General features: G+C 38.6%; 1 protein-coding gene and 1 long non-coding RNA gene across 2 annotated transcripts; one reads left to right on the forward strand and one right to left on the reverse strand.

Moving 5' to 3' along the window:
• Nucleotides 1–155: 155 nt before the first annotated feature.
• LOC111764110 (uncharacterized) lies at nucleotides 156–19,578 on the reverse strand. Its single transcript, XR_002796797.2, has 3 exons — nucleotides 19,383–19,578; nucleotides 1,565–1,622; nucleotides 156–783 (listed from the first exon to the last, which is right to left on the reverse strand). It is a non-coding gene; the product is annotated as an uncharacterized lncRNA (long non-coding RNA).
• Nucleotides 11,910–12,437, forward strand: LOC101420928 (small ribosomal subunit protein uS10-like). The gene has a single exon (XM_058276451.2). The coding sequence runs from the start codon at nucleotides 12,017–12,019 to the stop codon at nucleotides 12,374–12,376; it is 360 nt and encodes a 119-aa protein (XP_058132434.1). The 5' UTR covers nucleotides 11,910–12,016; the 3' UTR covers nucleotides 12,377–12,437.

A 19,578-nucleotide genomic window follows, 5' to 3' on the forward strand; every position in this document is an offset into this window, starting at 1 on the left:
ATGTATCTGTTTACTTATCTATTTTCTAAACATTTGCGAGTAGGTTGTATACATGATGCTCCTTGAACACTTAATAATTCCATGTACATTCCCGAAGAACATGGAAAAAATCACATTTTTTTTTTAAAGATTTATTTTTATTTATTTAATTCCCCTCTCCTCCCCCGGTTGTCTGTTCTCTGTGTCTATTTGCTGCATCTTGTTTCTTTGTCCATCGTCAGCCGCATGGGAAGTGTGGGCGGCGCCATTCCTGGGCAAGCTGCACTTTCTTCTGCGCTGGGCGGCTCTCCTTACCGGGTGCACTCCTTGCGCGTGGGGCTCCCCTATGCAGGGGACACCCCTGCGTGGGGGGCGCTCCTTGCGCGCATCAGCACTGCACATGGGCCAGCTCCACACGGGTCAAGGAAGCCCGGGGTTTGAACCGTGGACCTCCCATGTGGTAGACGGACACCCTAACCACTGGGCCAAAGTCCGTTTCCCGAATCACAACATTTTTGAAGTAGAAGGAACAATGGTGTCATCATCTATCCAACCCTTTCAATTTGACTTGATGGATAGACTAGAGGAGGGGGTCGGTCAGAAGTGTATGTATTTGTCTATGTATATGTGTGGTTATATATGCATGTGTGTATGTTTTTATACTTGCCTTCTTCTTGGGCCAGTTCCATATTAAACTCCAAAGAGGGAAGGAGTTGGGGTAGAGCAACTCTATTAGTTTGTGGTAACCTAGTGATGGCTCTACACAATTTAATCTTCAAATTTCTTTTTAGAATTCATAGTGTCCTGCAAGGAGAACATACTCATCACCAAATCCATGTTTGCTATACTTTTCCCATATAAACTCATATTTAAGTTTAAGACTCATTTAAGACTCACATAAACTATATGAGTCTTAATATTAAGATGGTTGCTGGTTTTACTGAAACACTATCAAATATCTATTCCTGATTTCTTCTGTACAACATATAAACATATCCATAGCTTTTCTAGAAACTCAGACATTTCCCCTAAATACCTGGAAAAATATACTACTACAGCTTAACAAACTCATTAGTAGATTTATAACATGCATACCCTCATAGAATTAGAAGAATTATTATAAAATAAACCATGTCACCTCTCCATGCTAACAAAAATAGACCGGCACTCTGGAAAGGAAAGCTTGCCCTTCATCCAAGAATCTAAACTGATCGTGAGCTGCTGCACAGTGAATTTACCAGGACTCTGTGGTCATTCTAAGTTAACATGCTATTAATTCTTCAAAACTCAGCTGTTGCTAGCATATCAGTTTCCAAAAGAAGTAAATACATTGCAACATACACTCTAAACATTGTATAATACTATCTTGACGGGATAAGGCTATGTGGCCACACCCTGAGTGACCATTTCATTAGGAAAACTCTTGCCCACCCATGGCAGGGAGGACTCATCAACCAACATTTACAAAGCACAGGGCACTCTTGATGCATATTATATTATTTCATCCTCAGACCAATCCTATACGATGGCACATGTCTTCATTTTACAGATGTGGAAACTGAGGTTCAGAGTTTGAATAACTCACCCACAGTTATCAGTGAAGGAGCAGCACCCGAGTTCTACCTTCAGTCTAATTCCAAAGACTAGGAAGAGAACAGAATACACAATTTGCATTACTTTTATTTTTTATTTTTAGGTACCAGGACTCCCTGTGTGGAAAGGTGGAGCTCAGCCGCTTTAGCCACATCCACTCCCCAAATGTGCATTGCTTTTAAAGATCAGATTCCATCTTTCAAAGACAGTCACTTCAGTCTGGGTTGCCAGACGTAAAGGGGGAGGCATTCATTCACCTCCAGTTAGAAAAGTTTCACAAGCTCTGGTCTCCTCTCGGAACCACCTTGAACTTTCCTGCACACTCCTGTTTTCCCTCCCAGGCCAGCTGAAGCACCCAGCGAAGAGGCAGAGCTCCAAGCTGACAGTGAGCGGGCAAGGGTTAAGGCCCTCTTCTGTTACTGTCTGCCTAGTCGCCCTGGGCTTTCTTTGGCAAAATAAGACGATTGTACTAGGTTAATGATTTCTTCTTTCTATATCCAAGAGCCAAAGTAAAAGATGCCTGGCTTTTTAGTTAGCGTTATCATTGACTGTAGCAGTTTCGTGTCATTTATGAATTCCAAAAATAGATATCGGATTATGTTTGTAGATTGGTCTGTTCCTCTGGGTACATTAGATTGTATTAGAATTCAGAGGTTTCACTCTTACTTGATTAAATTATGATTAAGGCTTTGATCGGGCCACGTCAGTGGGATGCTGAGTCTCTGCCCCCTTGGTGGGCGGGGACTCACAGAGAAAATGACAAGGCAGAGGAGTTAGTTGGAGTATGTTGGAGCCCAGGAAGTAAACACACAGAGAAGCAGATACATGAGGAAAAAGAGAGAGGGGGGGGGCTCTATTAGACATGGCAGAGACCCCAGGAAGAGAGATGAGCTGTTCACCAGAACGTTTACAGCTTACCTTGCAGAGAGAACACGGTTGCTGAGCCTAGAGAGAAACAAGCACCAGGAGAGCGATGAGACTTATCCCAACCTACAGCTGACATTGGAAGAAGCTGGGACCATGGAGACTTAAGAGGAAGAGGAAGGCTGAATTTTGGCAGCCATCTCGCGCCAACACGTGGCAACAGACTTTGGTGAGGGAAGTGACTCATTCTTCATGGCCTGGTAACTATAAGGTTCTACCCCCCAAAATTACCCTTTGTAAGAACCTAACAGATTTCTGGTATTTTGCATCAGCATCCCTTTAGCTGAGTAATACAGTGACTAAATGTGTAATTTCTTTCAGGTTCTTTGAAAGTTTGAGAATAGTTCCAGGAATCCCATAATAAAGATCCCTAGAAATTAGGGACCCAAGACAGTTCATCACTAGATTATATAATTTCAGCAGTCTCTTTCTAACCTCAAATCCTACTATTTGCCCTGAGTTCTCATGAAGCCTTCCTGCACAGTTCACAAAGCCCATGGCGATCTCTTTCTCCTCTGAAATCATGACTCATAATTTGTCATTTAAAATACTGCCCTAACATTTTTGGGGCCTGAGGCAAGAATACAAAGGGAGGCTCCCATAACCATTTTTCTAAATATGTAAAAGCTATAAATCAGGCTAACAGTAGGTTTTAAACTGTTGCATTATAAATCATTTCAAACGCACAAAAAATTACAGAGAATAATACTTTGAGCCCTAAATACAATTTGCCCAGATGCAACAGATATCAAGATTATCCCACATTTGTTTCATCTATCCATTTCTGCTTTTTTTTTAAAGGATTTTTTAAAAAAATTCTAGAAAACAGGTCCTTTCCCTCCTACATGTTTTAGACCCTAAAATATATGATCATCTTACTTAACTACAATGTTATTTTTACACCTAACAAAATTAACAGTAATTTTTAGAACCATTTTGTAATCAGACCATGATTAAATTCTTAACAATATTTGTACAAATTTTTATTCAAATTAAGATGGAATCAAAATCTGCTTGTTATATTTGGTTGTTATGCTTTTTACATCTTTTTTAATGAAACCATATCATCTCCCCCCTCCCACCCCCTTTGACCTGCCATTGACTTGTTCAATAAGCCAGATAGTTGTCCTGTAGAAGTTCCACATTCGGATGTGTTTCTTCCCTTCCTGGTGGATTCATTTAACTTGTTCTCTATTCCTGCTGTACATACTCTAGTTTACTTTAGAAGGTCGATTAATTTCAGATTTAAGTTTTGTGGGGTTCTCTGGCAAGAATACATTACAGTTGGTGCTGTGTACTTTGTATTCAGTAGGCACTGAAGGTCTGGTTTCCCTTTCAGTGATGTTAAGATTGACGAAAGGGTTCAGGTGGTGACAGCCTAATCCCTCTATTATAGCTCCCAAAGTCACTCATCAAATGATATTATCCTTTGATGATTGTTGCATGACTCAGTTATTTCATTAGGGATGGTAAAGTGATGATTTTCTGACTCAATCATTCCATGCATATGTATTAGCTGGAATTCCTCTGTAAATAAGAACTTTCATCAAGCAAAGATATTTGATTATTCTGAAAGGCAAGATAAATGCTTAATTCTTTCCTTTTAGTAACCAATTTTCAGATTAAGGAATTGGTGTCCTGTTGCTTCTGGTGAGCTGAAGTGCACTCTATCTCTCTCATCTTTATATGTTCAAAGGCTCAATTAACTGAATATATTCTTCTTATTAATACCTAAATTGTGCATCTTTGGCTTTGGTTTTATATTCATATCTCTTATATGGAAAATTTTATTTCCTAATAATGTGAACCTAATTATTTATTTGCATTATACTACCTTATATAAAAGTTTCAACGTACTAATAACAATATATCTCCTTAAAATTAGACTACTGAATACAATTTAATAATTATTTGCAGCTCCATTTGTCCTTAAAATACATCCCACTAAGAAATTAAAATAAAAATATTAAATTCTAAGGTTACTTGAAATAATCCTTTTCTCTATGTCATTATGCCAACAGTTTTATATCCAGTAAGATTCATTTATTGTAATTTCCTTCCAATTTTTAGCATTTTTTTAAATTTTATTTTATTTTTCATTATGCCTCCAAAGTCAAAACTATATGACAAATTATGTTCAGAGAAGTCTTGCTCACATTCTTGTTCCCTTTTCTCTATTGTTCATATGGGTAACTATTATTTTATTAGTTTTGGCTTATCTTGCCTATCTTTCTTTCAGCAAATATAAGCATATATGTAGTAAGCATACATTCATTTTCCTTGCTTCCCCATTAGGTTCCACACTCTATATACTATTCTCATTGTGCTTTTTTCACTTAGCAATATCACTGTAGCCCACTCCACATGGAGTGCATGGAGGGCTTCCTCATTCCTTTTTATTGCCACATAGTATTCCCATGGGAGACTGTATCTTAGTTTTTGCAACCAGTCCCCAACCGATGAACATTATCTGTATGTGTCATTTTATAGTTTGTTAGAACATTTTTGAGGAATGGAATTTCTGGGTCAAAGTATAAATATATATGATTTTTTTTCTAGTAACTTCCATTTTGCATTTGTACTATCAATGCTTGAGAATGACTCTTTCTTTCTCAACAGCCTTGTCAACAAAGTTTGTTGTCAAATTTCTTATTTTTTCTACTCTGATTAAAAGAAGAATATTAATATAATTTAACTTCCATTTATTTTTGTTTCTTTTACTGTGGCTTTTATATATTTTGCATATTTTTACTGGGTTCTTTGTTAATTTTTAGGTGTTTTCTTAAAAATTATAAGCTCTAGCCCCTTGTTAGAGTTATAAATTGCAAACATCTTTTCCTCATTTATTTTGTGACCTTGCATGTGAATTTCTTGTTATGCAGTAATTTTAAAATTTTGTGTGGTTAAATTTATATATCTTTATATTATTTCTGCAATTTCAGTTCTGGCTAAGAATATTTTCTTTTCTTTCATATAATAAGCTTTATTTTTAAAGAGTTTTAGATTTTAGAAAAGTTACTTCAGAGTATAAGGGACTCCCATATACTCCAACCTATGGCATGCCTCTATGGAATATGAATGTGTTCATCATGTCACAGGGCATTATCTCAGTGGGTGGAGACCCACACAATAAACAACAGAATGTTAAACTCCCATCTGGGCAATCTTGCTACATTCTCAAGTAGAGGGGCAAGAATCTCTTGAGTACATAGGCAGCACCTTAGAAAACAGACTAATATGCCAAGCCCTTGATATTAAAGCTTGTACTTATGAACCTTATTCTTGTAAAATTGATACTTAACCTAAAATAGCTATTGCCTAAGAGTTCCCCCATGAAAACCTCCTTGTTACCAAAATGTGGTCTCTCTCTAAGCCAACGTCAGCAAATAAACTCACTACCCTCCCACCCCCTGGCACAGGACATGACCCCTGGGGATGAGGCACGCTGCACCAAAGGATTAATGCCAAAGGATTAATGCATTTGGAAAAAGACCTTTACCAAAAGGGGAAACATTAAATACAAAATAGTTTTTATGGCTAAGAGATTTCAAAGTGAGTCAGAAGGTCCTTCTAGATGTTACACTTATGCATGTCTCAGGCAAATCTCACCACCTGCCACAATAAACAAAGCCTCAAATAGGGGTGCTCCTGACAGCTCTAGAGCCACCCAGACACTATAGGCAAGGCATACAACTTCTTAAAATAAGCGCCCCATCTATGGGTCTTACCTTGGAATATATGACAACCTATTTCCCCAATGTAAAAGAGTTAGACTCATTTATAATTTCCCTACACATTATTCTTCTACCCCTTTTATTTGAACCTATACTTAGCACTATACCCATTAAATATATGCCCCGGAGATTTAAATCTTTGGTCTTTTCATATGCCGGTTGAGCCCTGAATCTCAGCAGAGTTGCAGTCAACACCTACTCCCCAGTTCATCAGACTTGCCCAGCACAAAAAATGATGATGATGGACAACTCCCATCCCAAAAAACAGATGAACCTGTTTTTTGCTGCAAGCAAAACAGCTCCTTCCATCTATCCAATAAAATCTAAACACCCTCAGCAGAAGCAGAGTGGACATCCCCATCCCAAAATCCTCAAGGTTGAGGAATGACATAAGAGGAGAATGCAACCTTGGACCAAAGTAAACTTATTATTGTTGTAATAATGGAAGAACATGTAACATTGATATAAAGATAGTGGTCACCAGAGGTTCTGAGAGGAGGGGGAGGAAAAAATAGGCAGAACATAGGACATTTTTAGGGTCTTGGAATTTTTCTGCATGATATTGCAAAGATGGATACAGGCCATTATACATTTTGTCAAAACCTATAAAATTGTACAGTGCAAAGTATAAACTATAAGGTAAACTATAGACCTTAGTAGCAATGCTTCCATATTTATTCATCAATTGTAACCAATGTACCACACTATTGTAAGATATTATTAATAGGGCAAAGTGTGGGCATGGGGTTGGGTATATAAGAATATTTTCATAACTCCCAAGTAATAAAGAAGTTGATTTATGTTTTCTTTTAGTACTCATATAGTTTCAGTTTTTACATTTAGATCTCATCCATTTAGAGTTTGTCCCTCTGTAATTTTTTTCCAAATAGTTCAACATAATTTTAAAAAATAATTCACAGCTTCCTTAATGATTTGAGATAATGCATTTGTGAGTAAAAATATAACAAGGGGAGTATTGGTCAGAACTATGAGAACAGCAAAGAGACCATGTTTTGGTTTACTAAGGCTCTCAATGCAAAATACCAGAAATGGGTTGACTTTTATAATGGGGAATTTATTTGGGTAAAAGCTTACAGTTCCAAGGCTGTTCCAATATCAAAATCAAGGCATCATCAGAGACACTGTCTCACCAAGGTTGGCAGCTGCACATCCTGGGCTCCTGGCACATGACAAGGCAAGATGGTGGTCAATCTCTGGAGTCATCTCTCTCTCCCATGGCAGGATCAAAATAGTAGATCCCTTTCTCCATGTGTTTTCTGCTTCCAGTTCTCAGTTTATATAAGACCCCAGCAAGAGGACAGAGACCCAACCTGGGTCATGCCTCACTGACATAGTCCAATCAAAGGTCCTAAATTGATCTAATCAAAGCTCCTTTAACTGAATCTAATCAAAAGGTCCCATTTACACTGTGTTTATAGGCACAGATATGGGTTAGCTTAATAACAAAATTCTCTGGGGTCCACAAAAGACAAACCAGGACAGACTGCATCTATTTTTGTTTCTGCATGTCTGGTCCTGAGTCTGTACAGCCATAGGAACCCAGTGGACACCCCTAGGTTTCATCTTAGTCAAGCCATCAGTGAACAAGGTCCAGGCATATAGGGGAACCTCTGTGAACTGAGGGTCCCATGAAGCCAGCAGCTTGTTCCTACTGGTAAAGTGGGAGATAAAGTTTCCCCAACAGGGCTAGCTGCTACTTTTTCATCAGAATCCAAGATGTTGCTAGTTCCAGACTGGCTGAGTGACAATTTACAAACAAGGCTTGTTAGACCCTAACTAACAAACTCACCTTGTTAGTCACTGAGTTCAAGTTTACCCATTCCAAAATGGGAATATCAGGCTGGAAAGTCACTGGGATCCAGGGGTCAGGTGTTCAGTTCAACTAGAGCCCAATAATAAGCAAAGAGCTCCTTTTCAAGGGGGATGTACCTGGTCACCATATCAGGAAAGTGACAAGTCTAAAACTTCTTGGGGTGCCTCTGGGTGGAGGCTGCTTCTCTTCTCCAGATGCTGCAACTGGCAAAATCATTATTCACAAGGACTTGTGGCTCAAAGGGTCAGAAGGTGTGGGTCCTCAGGGTACTAGTACTTCTCTACATGTGACTCTTCCAGTTGGAATCATCACCTCTGGCACTTCTGCAGCAGGAAGTACAAGCATATAACACATCAATTCCTACTATACAATTCTATAGATGTAGAAGCAACAACACAATAATATATTGTATTAGTCCAGAAGGCCCCACCCACAAAGTCCCCATTTCCCTTTCCACTGCAAACCATGTTCAAACCCTATTAGCTGAATCTAGACACTCTTTCCCCTCAGAGAAGGAGGTAGAGAGGGACTTGGTCATCTGTCTCCAACTGTCATAAAAGTTTGAAGGCCTCCCCTCTTAAAGGTTCTCCAGCATATTTGGACAAGGACAAATAACTTTTTGTCTTCTTGGGGAAAGGGAGACCTTGGCTCCACCCCGATCATCATTCTCCTTAAAGCAGCTGAGGTTGGCAGAGGGTAGAAAGTAAAGAGGGAGAGATCAGGTATTGTGAAAGGAGAAAGCTTACTCCCCATCAGTAAGCAAGGCACATTTATTTTAGGTGTTAAATGGCATAGTTTCAGCCCATCCAAAGTTTTATAACCTCATTGCTGACACCATTTATTTCATCTTTGAGACTCCTTGTCAGGTAGCTGCTTGTTTTAATTTTATCTCGTCATTTGGCAGAGAATCCACACACACAGCTACTGCATTCATTCATTCATTACTAGATCCCAAGGAGTCTTCTCCTCTCATCTAACCTGGTTCACAGGAGCTTTTGTCCTTTCTCTTCAAGAAGGTCATATCTCTGTCAATATTACATTCCCAGCATAAAAAATTATCAAGAATTGCAAAGGATCTAGGATTTTACCCTCCTTGCAAGCAAATAAGAGGCCTGCTACGTTACATGGGTGCTTGCAGAAGACGTGAGGCTCCTGGGTCAGAGACAAAAATCTCTGCTATTTATGGCATGCACAGAATGAGTTTCAAGTTCTTGAAACGTGACTTGATCACAATAACAATAGAGGAGCAAGAATTTGGGAGGAATTGGGTTCCAATATGATGTCCCAGAGTCAGTCCTGAACTGCCTACCTTCAGATTTATTTTATTTGAGAAAATAAACCTGTGTGCATTTTAAAACCCAGGCCAAATCATGTCCCACCTCTGATCAAAACCTTCCTAAGCCTCCTCATTTCACTCAATACATTCCAATGTCCTTGCAATGACCAGACATAAAACTGTCCTCATAGGAACCGCCTTCCTAATACCTCTCTTATCTCATCTTCTCTCCTCCATCCATACTGGCCTCGTTGCCATACATCCATTGAACATAATAAATGTGCTTTTGTGTTGGTGCAATTGCTCTAGCTGCTTCCTCCATATGAATTTATTGCAAGGCCATTAAATTTAAGCTTCATTCTCTCCAAGGCACATTCTTTTACATTCTTTTTCTTGAAGAGGGCCCCTTACATTGCATGACCTACAGTCTATAGAAACCTGTATCTGTTCCTGCTTCCCAATGCTTGAGACACTCTTCCCCCAGATGGCTATTATTTAACTTTCCTAGGTTCTTCAAGATCTCATTCAAATCTACCTTCTCACTGAGGGCCTCCTGGACTACGTGCTTTAGTACTAGAAACCTTGCCCAAACCTACTTCCAGTTCCCTTTACTCTGCTTTATTTTTTCTTCTCTTCAGAGTACTCATTATTTTTACTCTATTTACTATTTTGTGTTTATTATGTATTATCTGTGCCCCCTGCTAGGATGTGAAATATTTGGAGTCAGAGTCATTTGCTTTATTTACTTAAGCATCTAAAACAGAGTGTCTGGCACATAGTAAGTACTCAAAACATCTTTATTGTTAAAGCGAGTAATGCAGTTGGATCTCTGGTACTTGCCTTCAAGTGGATAAAATCCTCAGAGATACATGTTCTGAAAAAATGGTCCTGAGAAGGCTGATCAGCTAGAATCTATCCTGGAACAAGATTATTCTTTTTTATACAAAGATGGCTTACCTCAAAGTGACTTTAACAATATTTACAAATTTATTATTAATTAATATACTTCATTTGAGTACACTTTTGCAAGTGACTTGGCTACCTTAATATTCCATATTGTCTCTATTAAAAGTCTTTATGAGGGAAGTGGATGTGGCTCAGGCAATTGGGCTCCCATCTTCCATATAGGAGGTCCAAGGTTCGATTCCTGGGGCCTCCTGGTGAAGGCAAGCTGGCCTGCACAGCCAGCTGGCCCGAGCAGAGAGCTGGCCTGCACAAGAGCACTGGCCCACACAGAATGCTGGCGGAGAGCTTGTGCAGCAAGATGACACAACAAAAAGAGACACAGAGGAGAGGGAATAAGAGATGCAGCAGACCAGGGACCTGAGGTGGCACAAGAGATTGAGTGACTCTCTCCCACTTTGGAAGGTCATAGGATTAGTTCCCAGTGCTGCCTAGAGAGAAGACAGACAGACACAGAAGAACACACAGGAATGGACACAAGAGAGCAGACAGTGAGCCCAAAACAATAAGGAGGGGAGGGGAGAATTAAATAAATAAATCTTAAAAAAAAGTCTCTATGGGAAGCAGATGTGGCTCAAGCAGTTGGGTGCCCACATACCACATGAGAGGTCCTGGGTTTGGTTCCCAGTACCTACTAAAGAAGATGAGCAGGACAGCAAGCTGATGCAATGGGCTGGTGTGGCAAGCTGATGCAACGAGATGACCCAATGAAGAGATACAATGAGGAAACTCAATGAGACACAACAAGCAGGGAGTGGAGGTGTCTCAAGCAATTAGAAACCTCCTTCCCACATGGGATTGTCCTGGGTTCATTTTCCAGGGCCTCCTAAAAAAAAGAAGAAGAAGATGGGCACACAACAGACACAGAGAGCAGACAGCAAGTACAAACAATGGGGCTGTAGGGTGTTGTGGAATAAATAAAATAAATCTTTAAAAAAAGGTCTTTGTAACCCAAGTGCTTAATAAATTTGCTTAATAAATATTTATTTTAGTGGCAAGAGATAGATTATTAATGCAATAATTACAAAATAACATAATAAATGTTGTAGGAGAATTAGCCCTTCTCCAGTCAATAAAATGAATGTGAATTAAAGATATTTCAGACATATAAAAGCTGAAAGAATTATCCACCAGTAGACCTACTCTATTAGAAATATTAAAGGAAGTTCTTCAGGCAAAAAGAAAATGGTACCACATAAAAAATGTTAAAAAAATGATACCAGATAGATTCACAGAGAGAAAAGAAGAGCACCGAAAATCATAAGTACAATAACATATAAGGTTTTGCTTGTCTTATTTAAGTTTCTTTAAATTTAATCAAATGTTTTTAAAAATTAATAATTTATTATAGGCTTTATAACACATGTAAAAGTAGAATACATAATAATAATAGCATAAAGGCTGGCAGGCAAGAAATGAAAGTAAACTATTGGAAGGTTCTTATCCTATATGTGAAGTAGAGTCATATCACTTGAAGGTAGACTGTGATAAGGTAAAAATGCATACACATATAACCACTAAATAACAAATCAAGAGTTACAGCTAACAAGCCAACAAATGAGATAAAATAGAATCATAAAAAATAATCCAGCTTTTTCTTTTTGAGGAAACCGCGGTCGCTGTAGCAGCGGTCTTTTGGCTCCCCGGTCCTCCTGACTCACTGCTGTTCACTCTCGCCGAGGAACAAGTCGGTCAGGAAGCCGCGCCGCAGCCATGGCTTTTAAGGACACCGGAAAGACCCCGGTGGAACCAGAGGTGGCTATTCACGGTATTAGAATCACCCTGACCAGCCGCAACGTGAAGTCTCTAGAGAAGGTGTGTGCTGACTTGATTAGAGGCGCTAAGGAAAAGAACCTCAAAGTGAAGGGACCAGTTCGGATGCCTACCAAGACTCTAAGAATCACTACAAGAAAAACGCCTTGTGGTGAAGGTTCTAAGACTTGGGATCGTTTCCAGATGAGGATCCACAAGCGACTCATTGACCTGCACAGTCCTTCAGAGATTGTTAAGCAGATTACTTCCATCAGTATTGAGCCAGGAGTAGAGGTTGAAGTCACCATTGCAGATGCTTAAGTCAGTTATTTTAATAAATATTGTCAGTTGCTAAAAAAAAAATAATAATAATAATCCAAAAGAAGGTCTAATTCCACCTGTCAGCCTGGGGTCATTCATAAAAGTAAACCAACTAGCTATTGGATATGAAGAGAAACAGTCACTAACATTTTACAAAATTTGACATAGAACAAATGTAACAGCTGGATCAGAGTCAGTGTACCCCATTTGGCCAAGTAGAGACAACACTGAAATGTCCCAGAGGGAGGCCTCCACAACCCAGGCAGACAAAGAGAAAAATTCTGTGAAAGATAATGCACACAGAAGACAATGTAATACATTAGAGGAAGACTAGCAGATGAGAGCCTCAGTGCCAATCAGGAGAATTCACACCAAGGCAGTAGAGAAAATGAAGCAATTTGAAAGCAAATTTTAAAAACATGTTTAATATATTAAAAAACTAAAGAGTGTTCATGAAACAAGAGCAGGATATTCTAAAACAAGAAGAGATGGTTATAGAAAAGAGCCAAGTAGTAATCTAAAAAAATGAAACGTACATTATTTTCTTTACAATGAGCATCTGTAATGCCCAAATTTGTCCAAATACATCTCCTAAGCATGAAATTATATTAACTTACATGCTCTTTTTCATGAGGTGACTAGTTTTGTGTTACTGAATAATAATAGGTGAATGCAAAGAATGCCACTGAGCGAAATGTAGTGTTCTATGGAAGAATATATAAAACATAAACATATACCTCGACTTTCCTCTTTATGCACATGCAAATGTTTATATTAGTCTATTAAACTATTTTCTCAATTTTGTGTACTTTTATGATAGAAAAATGTAAATACAGCATCTCAAATATGAGTAAACATTCTAACGACAAGAACCTGATTTAAGAAAAGCTTTAAATATTTAGAAAATATTGAAATAAAACATTTTGAAAAAAGCAAATGAACACTTAATTTCATGAGAGCAAAAGATCTAAAGGAGTCAAACCAAAACTATGAATATAAAAGAAAGTAGAGCATAACACATCATAGTTACTATCTTCTTTAAGTAGGATTGAAAAAGCACATGCATTGGCTACTATCTGCTAAACGCAAAGGTTTTAAATGGTTGGGGGAAGTGGATGTGGCTCAAGCAGTTGTGCTCCTGCCTTTGGCATAGTAATATAGCCTGTGCATAAATTCAAACTTATTTTATATCCAAATATGCCTAGAAAGCCAGTTGAGAAGTATAAATTCTATAGGCTTTGGATATTCAGGGAGAATGCAAGGCAAATGTGTCAAGTTTACCTGGAATGTGGGGGGTTTGTGCTAAATGCTTACGTGGAATGTAGGGGATATATGTGAACTCAAGCCTATGGAGGAAATAACCTATCTAGTACTCAGATAAAACACTTGAAGAAACTAATGAAGTCCTTTTGCATACAGGCACCATTTGACTCCCCACTCTTATTTCCTCTGTATAAAAGAGACCCACAAATTCTATTCAGGGCTCGGTTTTTATCAGGACAAGAGTCTGCCGAGGCCGGTCAGTCAAAATAAATCATCTTCCTTCTCAGAATTCTTGTGTCCTGGCCTTCGATATTGCATATACCTGACTTCTCTCTGCCACTACAATAGGAGGTTCCTGGTTTGGTTCCCAGTGCCTCCTAAAGAAGACAGTGAGCTGGTACAATGGGCAGGTGCAGCAAGCTGACACAACAAGAGACACAAGAAGAAAAACACAATGAGAGACACAACAAAGCAGGGAGCAGAGTTTCCCTCCTAAAGAAGATGAGCAAGACAATGAGCTGATGGGACAGGTGGACATGGCAAGCTGATGCAATAAGATGGCACAAAAAGAGACACAGGAGGAAAAGCATAATGAGAAGCACAGCAAAGTGGGAATGGAGGTGGCTCAAGAGAGGAAGTCCTGGGTTCAGTTCCTCGTGCCTCCTAAGAAACAAGACGAACAGACACAGCAAGTGCAAACAACAAGGGGGTGGGGAGAAATAAATAAGTAAAATAAATCTTTAAATGGTTGGGATAATTCACATGCAGTTCAAACTAGAATCAATACGTTCTGCGACAGGTGACACAAGTATGCTCTGTGAAATGTGCATTTTATCACATTCATCTGCTCCTGTGAGAAAGTGGTGTAACATTTGAATGTGCTCTCCTGTTTATCCTGTCCTTCTCAAAGAGATGGTACAAGGTAAGATTACTGTTTTCCATGCATTGCAATTGAGTATTTCCAATCTTATTGTCTTTGTGTTAAGGCATGCTGCAATCCTTTCCTTTGGGAGAAGTCACTGAGTTGTTTTTCCAGTAGCTAGAGTGATTCATATATCTGGAATGGAAAGATGATCCTCATCTTGGGTCCACTGATAATGCCATTGTTATTGCTGTGCTGGGCGGAGAACCAAGGCTGTCATGAAATCAGCTGATCTTTCACACAAGTGTAAAGCACTTAAGCTACCCTGCAATTCAGGGTTTCATCTTGCACCAACTTGACGACTGAATTCTGATTCCCAGTCAGGGTTTTCTATTAACATTGTGAGAAGGTATTAGTAAAGGATCACTTGTTAAGTTTGGAGGTTCTCAGAAAGTTAAGTATAGAATTACCATACGATCTGACATTCCCACTTCTAGGTAAATAACCAAAAGAATTGAAAGGAGGGACTCGAACAGATATATGTACTCTGATGTTCCTAGTGGCAATATTCACAATTGCCAAAAGATGGAAATAGCCCCAGTGTCCATCAACATATGCATGGATAAGCAAAACAGGGTATGTGCATAATGATGGAATATGATTTAGCCACGAGAAGGAATGAAGTTCTGATAAATATGACAAGTTTCCTGGATAGATGCACCTTGAGGACATCGTGTTGAGTGAAATAAGCCAGACGCAAAAGGACAATAGTGCATAAGCTAACTAATATGAAATACTTAGAATAATCAAATTAATAGTGTCAGAAACTAGAATGTAGGGTACCAGGGGCTGGGGTGGGTAGGGAATGGGGAGCCAATGTTTAATTGTACAGTTTCTATTTGGACTGATGGATGGTGGTGATGGTAGCACAACATTGTGAATATAATTAACACCACTGAATCATATATTTGAATGTGATTAAAGGGGGAATTTTAGGTTGTATATATGTTACTATAATAAAAATTTAAACAAACCATAGAACTGTACAATACAGTAATGTAAACTATAGTTAATGGTCCATTACAATGATATAATTATGATATAATTATAATAGTATAATGATAATGTTATTGTTTCATCAATTGTACCTGATGCAAAGTATTAATAATAGAGAAAACTGTGTGTTTGATGGGGATATATGGAAATTCTGTATTTCTGCATGATTTTTCTGTAATGAAACTGCAGTTAAGTTTAACTGAAATTATTGACAATAAGAGAGAGGTGGGAGAGAATTCCAGTGAACTGAGGCTGCTAAGCTCATGTTTACACATCAGTGGCCTAGAGTGCTGGCCAGTGGACGGGGAAATCAGAACCTTCATGCCTACATGTGGCAGCTGCCCGATGACTCACTATGTAGAAGAGCAGAGGGAAGAGGAGAGAAAAACACAGAGACAGAGAGAAGGATCTCTACTGAGGATCTAGTCATCAACTATAAAAAGAAAAGTGTCATCACTGGCAAAGGGAAACATTCATTTGACATGTTCACATCAATTCCATTGTAAGGTGGAAAGAGCTTACTTTTCAAGTTAGTAGTTAGGATAGATACCTGAAAAATATACAAGCCTCCAAAGTGGCAACTAATATGGAGGGAATAGGAAAGTGATTATAGCCTCACATTTTACCCCTTTTCTGCTTCCAGTGAGAGGCTCCCTTATTGGCACCAGGACATTAGCTTCTCTATAGCAGAAAGTAGATTTTAAGATAATTTCTTTGAATAGTATGGATATTCTGGTGTATGATCCCTTCTTTAAATAAAATAAATATTGGTCACCAGTCCTTTAACACATATACGACTGAATTAAAATAAGTGTGTGATAAAAATGATTATTTGGTTAGTTGTCCACTGTCTCCCTTTTTTATTGGCAAGGGGCTCTCCTTTTATACTAGGAAGCATTTCATTAACACATTTCCAGTAGTTTAGTTTTTTCTTCTCATCATTAAAAATATGTGAGTAGCCATTTGTATATTGTTAAATGATGTGTGTGATGGAGACTTGGTCCCCTCCTAGGGAATTACAGCGTCTAAGCTAATGGACACTGAGTGACATTTAGAAGATCATATAGGCATTCAGAAAACTACACGCTTATGCACAAATACATAGATAACATCCTTTGAATATAAATCACACAGGAGGGCATTTGGAAGCCTTATTCTTCTTCCTAGCAGGTTATGTTTCATCAAAAATGAAAGAATTTCTAAACCACTTTTTGATGAGTTAACACCTTTTCTATCAGGGCGAGCAAGATTTTTTTTTTCTGTGTCTGCTGTAGTTTTCTAGATTGCTCAATCAAATACCATGCAATGGGTTGGCTTAAATAATGAGAAATTTATTAGCTTATGGTTTTGAGGCTAAAAGAAAGTCAAAATCGGGCATCATCAAGGTAAAGCTTCAAAGATTGTGTGGTATTCTGGGGCTGGCTGCCGGTGATCCTTGGTCCTTAGTCGCATGGCAAGGCTCATGGCGGTGACTCCTGGACTCTCCCTCCTCTTCTGGGTTTGGTTGATTTCAGCTTCTGTCTGCTTCCTCTGTGGCTTTCTCTGTCTGTCTGAATTTCACTCAACTTATAAAGGGCACCAGTAACAGGATTAAGACCCACACCAATTGATGTGGGCCTCACCTTCTTAATTGAAGATAACCTCGTCAAAAGATCCTACTTACAGTGGGTTCACACCCACAGGAATGGATTAGATGTGATCACGTGTTTTTCTTGGGCACATACACCTTGAAAACCTCACAGTATCTCTCTGTAAAACCTGGGAGAGTATGCACAGCACATCATTTGCATTTTGATGATATTTCCCACGATTCCCTGCTGTGTTCCATTCGTGATACAAGTGTGTCAGGATATATTCTGTTTTGGCACCAACTTGGACCAAAAGCTTGGTCTTCCCTCTGGAATGCCTTTCTGTTTCCAGCCCCCCAGTACTTGCATTCCTTCCAAAGTAGCACAAAGTCTTGCTGGCTGTTCCAGTCAGTTTTCTGGTTCATCATTTCATGGGATATCATTAAGAACAGCAAGAATTCACTGTGGCCACTCCAGGCCACAGGGCTAGGCACACACTAGGTGCTTACTGAAAACAAATTAAGAGTGAAACAAATAATGGCTTAGGTTGTATTCTATAGGATGACTTTCCTTTTCCACTTGTTGTCAAGTTATGATTGCTTCAACATTTATTTGTTCTGTAGTGAATCATATCTTCAAACCAGAAGATGTTAAATCTACAGTCTTTAAGGATTTTGTATGCTTATGTAACATTAGCAAAGGCTCTTCCACTTTCACCTCATACATTTAGGTATCAGGGTTTTATTTAGGCAGAGGACCAGAGCCACTATCTCTTGAAGATAAGAAAGCAATAGCTATGCTATTGGCTGAATGTGTTTGTGTTTTCAATAGGTTAAATTTGGCTGGCATCTCTTTTGGGACTTGAAACTTATTTGATAAACATATTAGGCCTCTGGGTAATCATCCAAAGAGGATAAAAGAATTTCTTGTAAGGTTTATAAATAAGTAAAAAGTCATAGAAATAGTGTATTCAAAATTTTCAGTAGTAATATTCAATCTTGTTTGCTGTCTTGCTCTGAATCCTTTGGGAAAGTGTAGGTTATCCGTGAACGTTTTTTCATTAGATCGTTGAATTTTCTATTCACATCTTCTTGTACCTAGATGGTTAATGATAGCTAAAGTTGCCTCTATTCCACAATGGGTTTATTTGGACCAATCTTCCCACCAAATAGAGGGAAGGATCCAGAGAAAGAGACAATTTCTTGTAATATTTGAACATCTTTCAATAGATTTATTCCTTGGTAACTATAACTTTTGTTATCTTGCAATTGGCACAGTTTAAAAAGTTATACTTTCTAAATTTTTGTTGTTAGCTTATAAAAAATGGTTGTTTCTGTGCAAGATCTTGGGCAAACTTGATGAAAACTTATGAATTCTAACAGTTTACCTATAGCATCTATTTAATATTTCATATAGAAAGTCGTTATCTACACATAAGAAAAGTATTATTTCTTCTTTTCCAATCATTATACCTCTTATTCCTTTTTCTTATTCTTATTGTACTGTCTAGACTTTCAGTACAGTGATAAATAGGAAGAGTGAGAGCTGATATCCTTGTCTTTTCCATCTTCATAATTTTCCTTAATTTAATATAATTGTGCTATAGACTTTCAGTGGATACCCTTTATCATATTTATGAATTCCCTTAACTTTGTGCTTGTTTTAAAATATCATGAATAATGTTGATTTTCACCACATCCTCTCTCTCTATCTTTTAAGATGACCATAGCATTTTTCTCCTCTAATCTACTGAAGGGAATGAATTACACAAATAGATGTGTTTTCTCCTCCCAAAAATAAAGACAGAAATTTTTCTGACTAGTTCAATAATGCACATTCATTCCAGAAGATTCGAACAGTACGTGAATGAGTATTGGACTCCTCTTCTACTTCACTTTACAGCATCTCGGCCCTACCTACTACTGGAGCTATTGTAAGCTGTTCCGGGTCAAGCTTCCCTGCCTTTGTTAACGCAACCTGACAGCAACTTGCCTCAGACCTACGTCATGCCCTTCTTGCTTCCTGACCTAAGGCTTCTCCGACTTAAGTGCATAGGACACCCTCAGGGACTTCCTGAGTACTTACACTTGCGCAAGCCAGAAAAGCAGAGGAGCTATACCCATGGAGTCACCCCTGGACCAATGACAAGCTGGAACCAGTGGATCACTGCTTCCCCTTTTGGTCCTCTGCATGAAAAATTCGGAGATGCATTTCATAAGGCTCCTTAGAAATTCCCACAGAATTGAGTTCCAGTTACCTGTAGCAGTGTGCATCTATAAAAATGTTGGCTTTCCTGCTGTTTCTCTTCCCTTGTTCTTCTTTTCCTGTTCCCTGGCATCTCTTCTGAGTAATCTGCTCTGGAGGGAGTCAGAGTAAGACAGGGTATAGTGAAGCAAGGAAAAATACCTGACATACAACCATTCAGATATAATTATTAATACCATTAACATTAT

The sequence above is a fragment of the Dasypus novemcinctus genome, chromosome 15 (genome assembly GCF_030445035.2).
Source record: "Dasypus novemcinctus isolate mDasNov1 chromosome 15, mDasNov1.1.hap2, whole genome shotgun sequence".
NCBI classification, from domain to species: domain Eukaryota; kingdom Metazoa; phylum Chordata; class Mammalia; order Cingulata; family Dasypodidae; genus Dasypus; species Dasypus novemcinctus.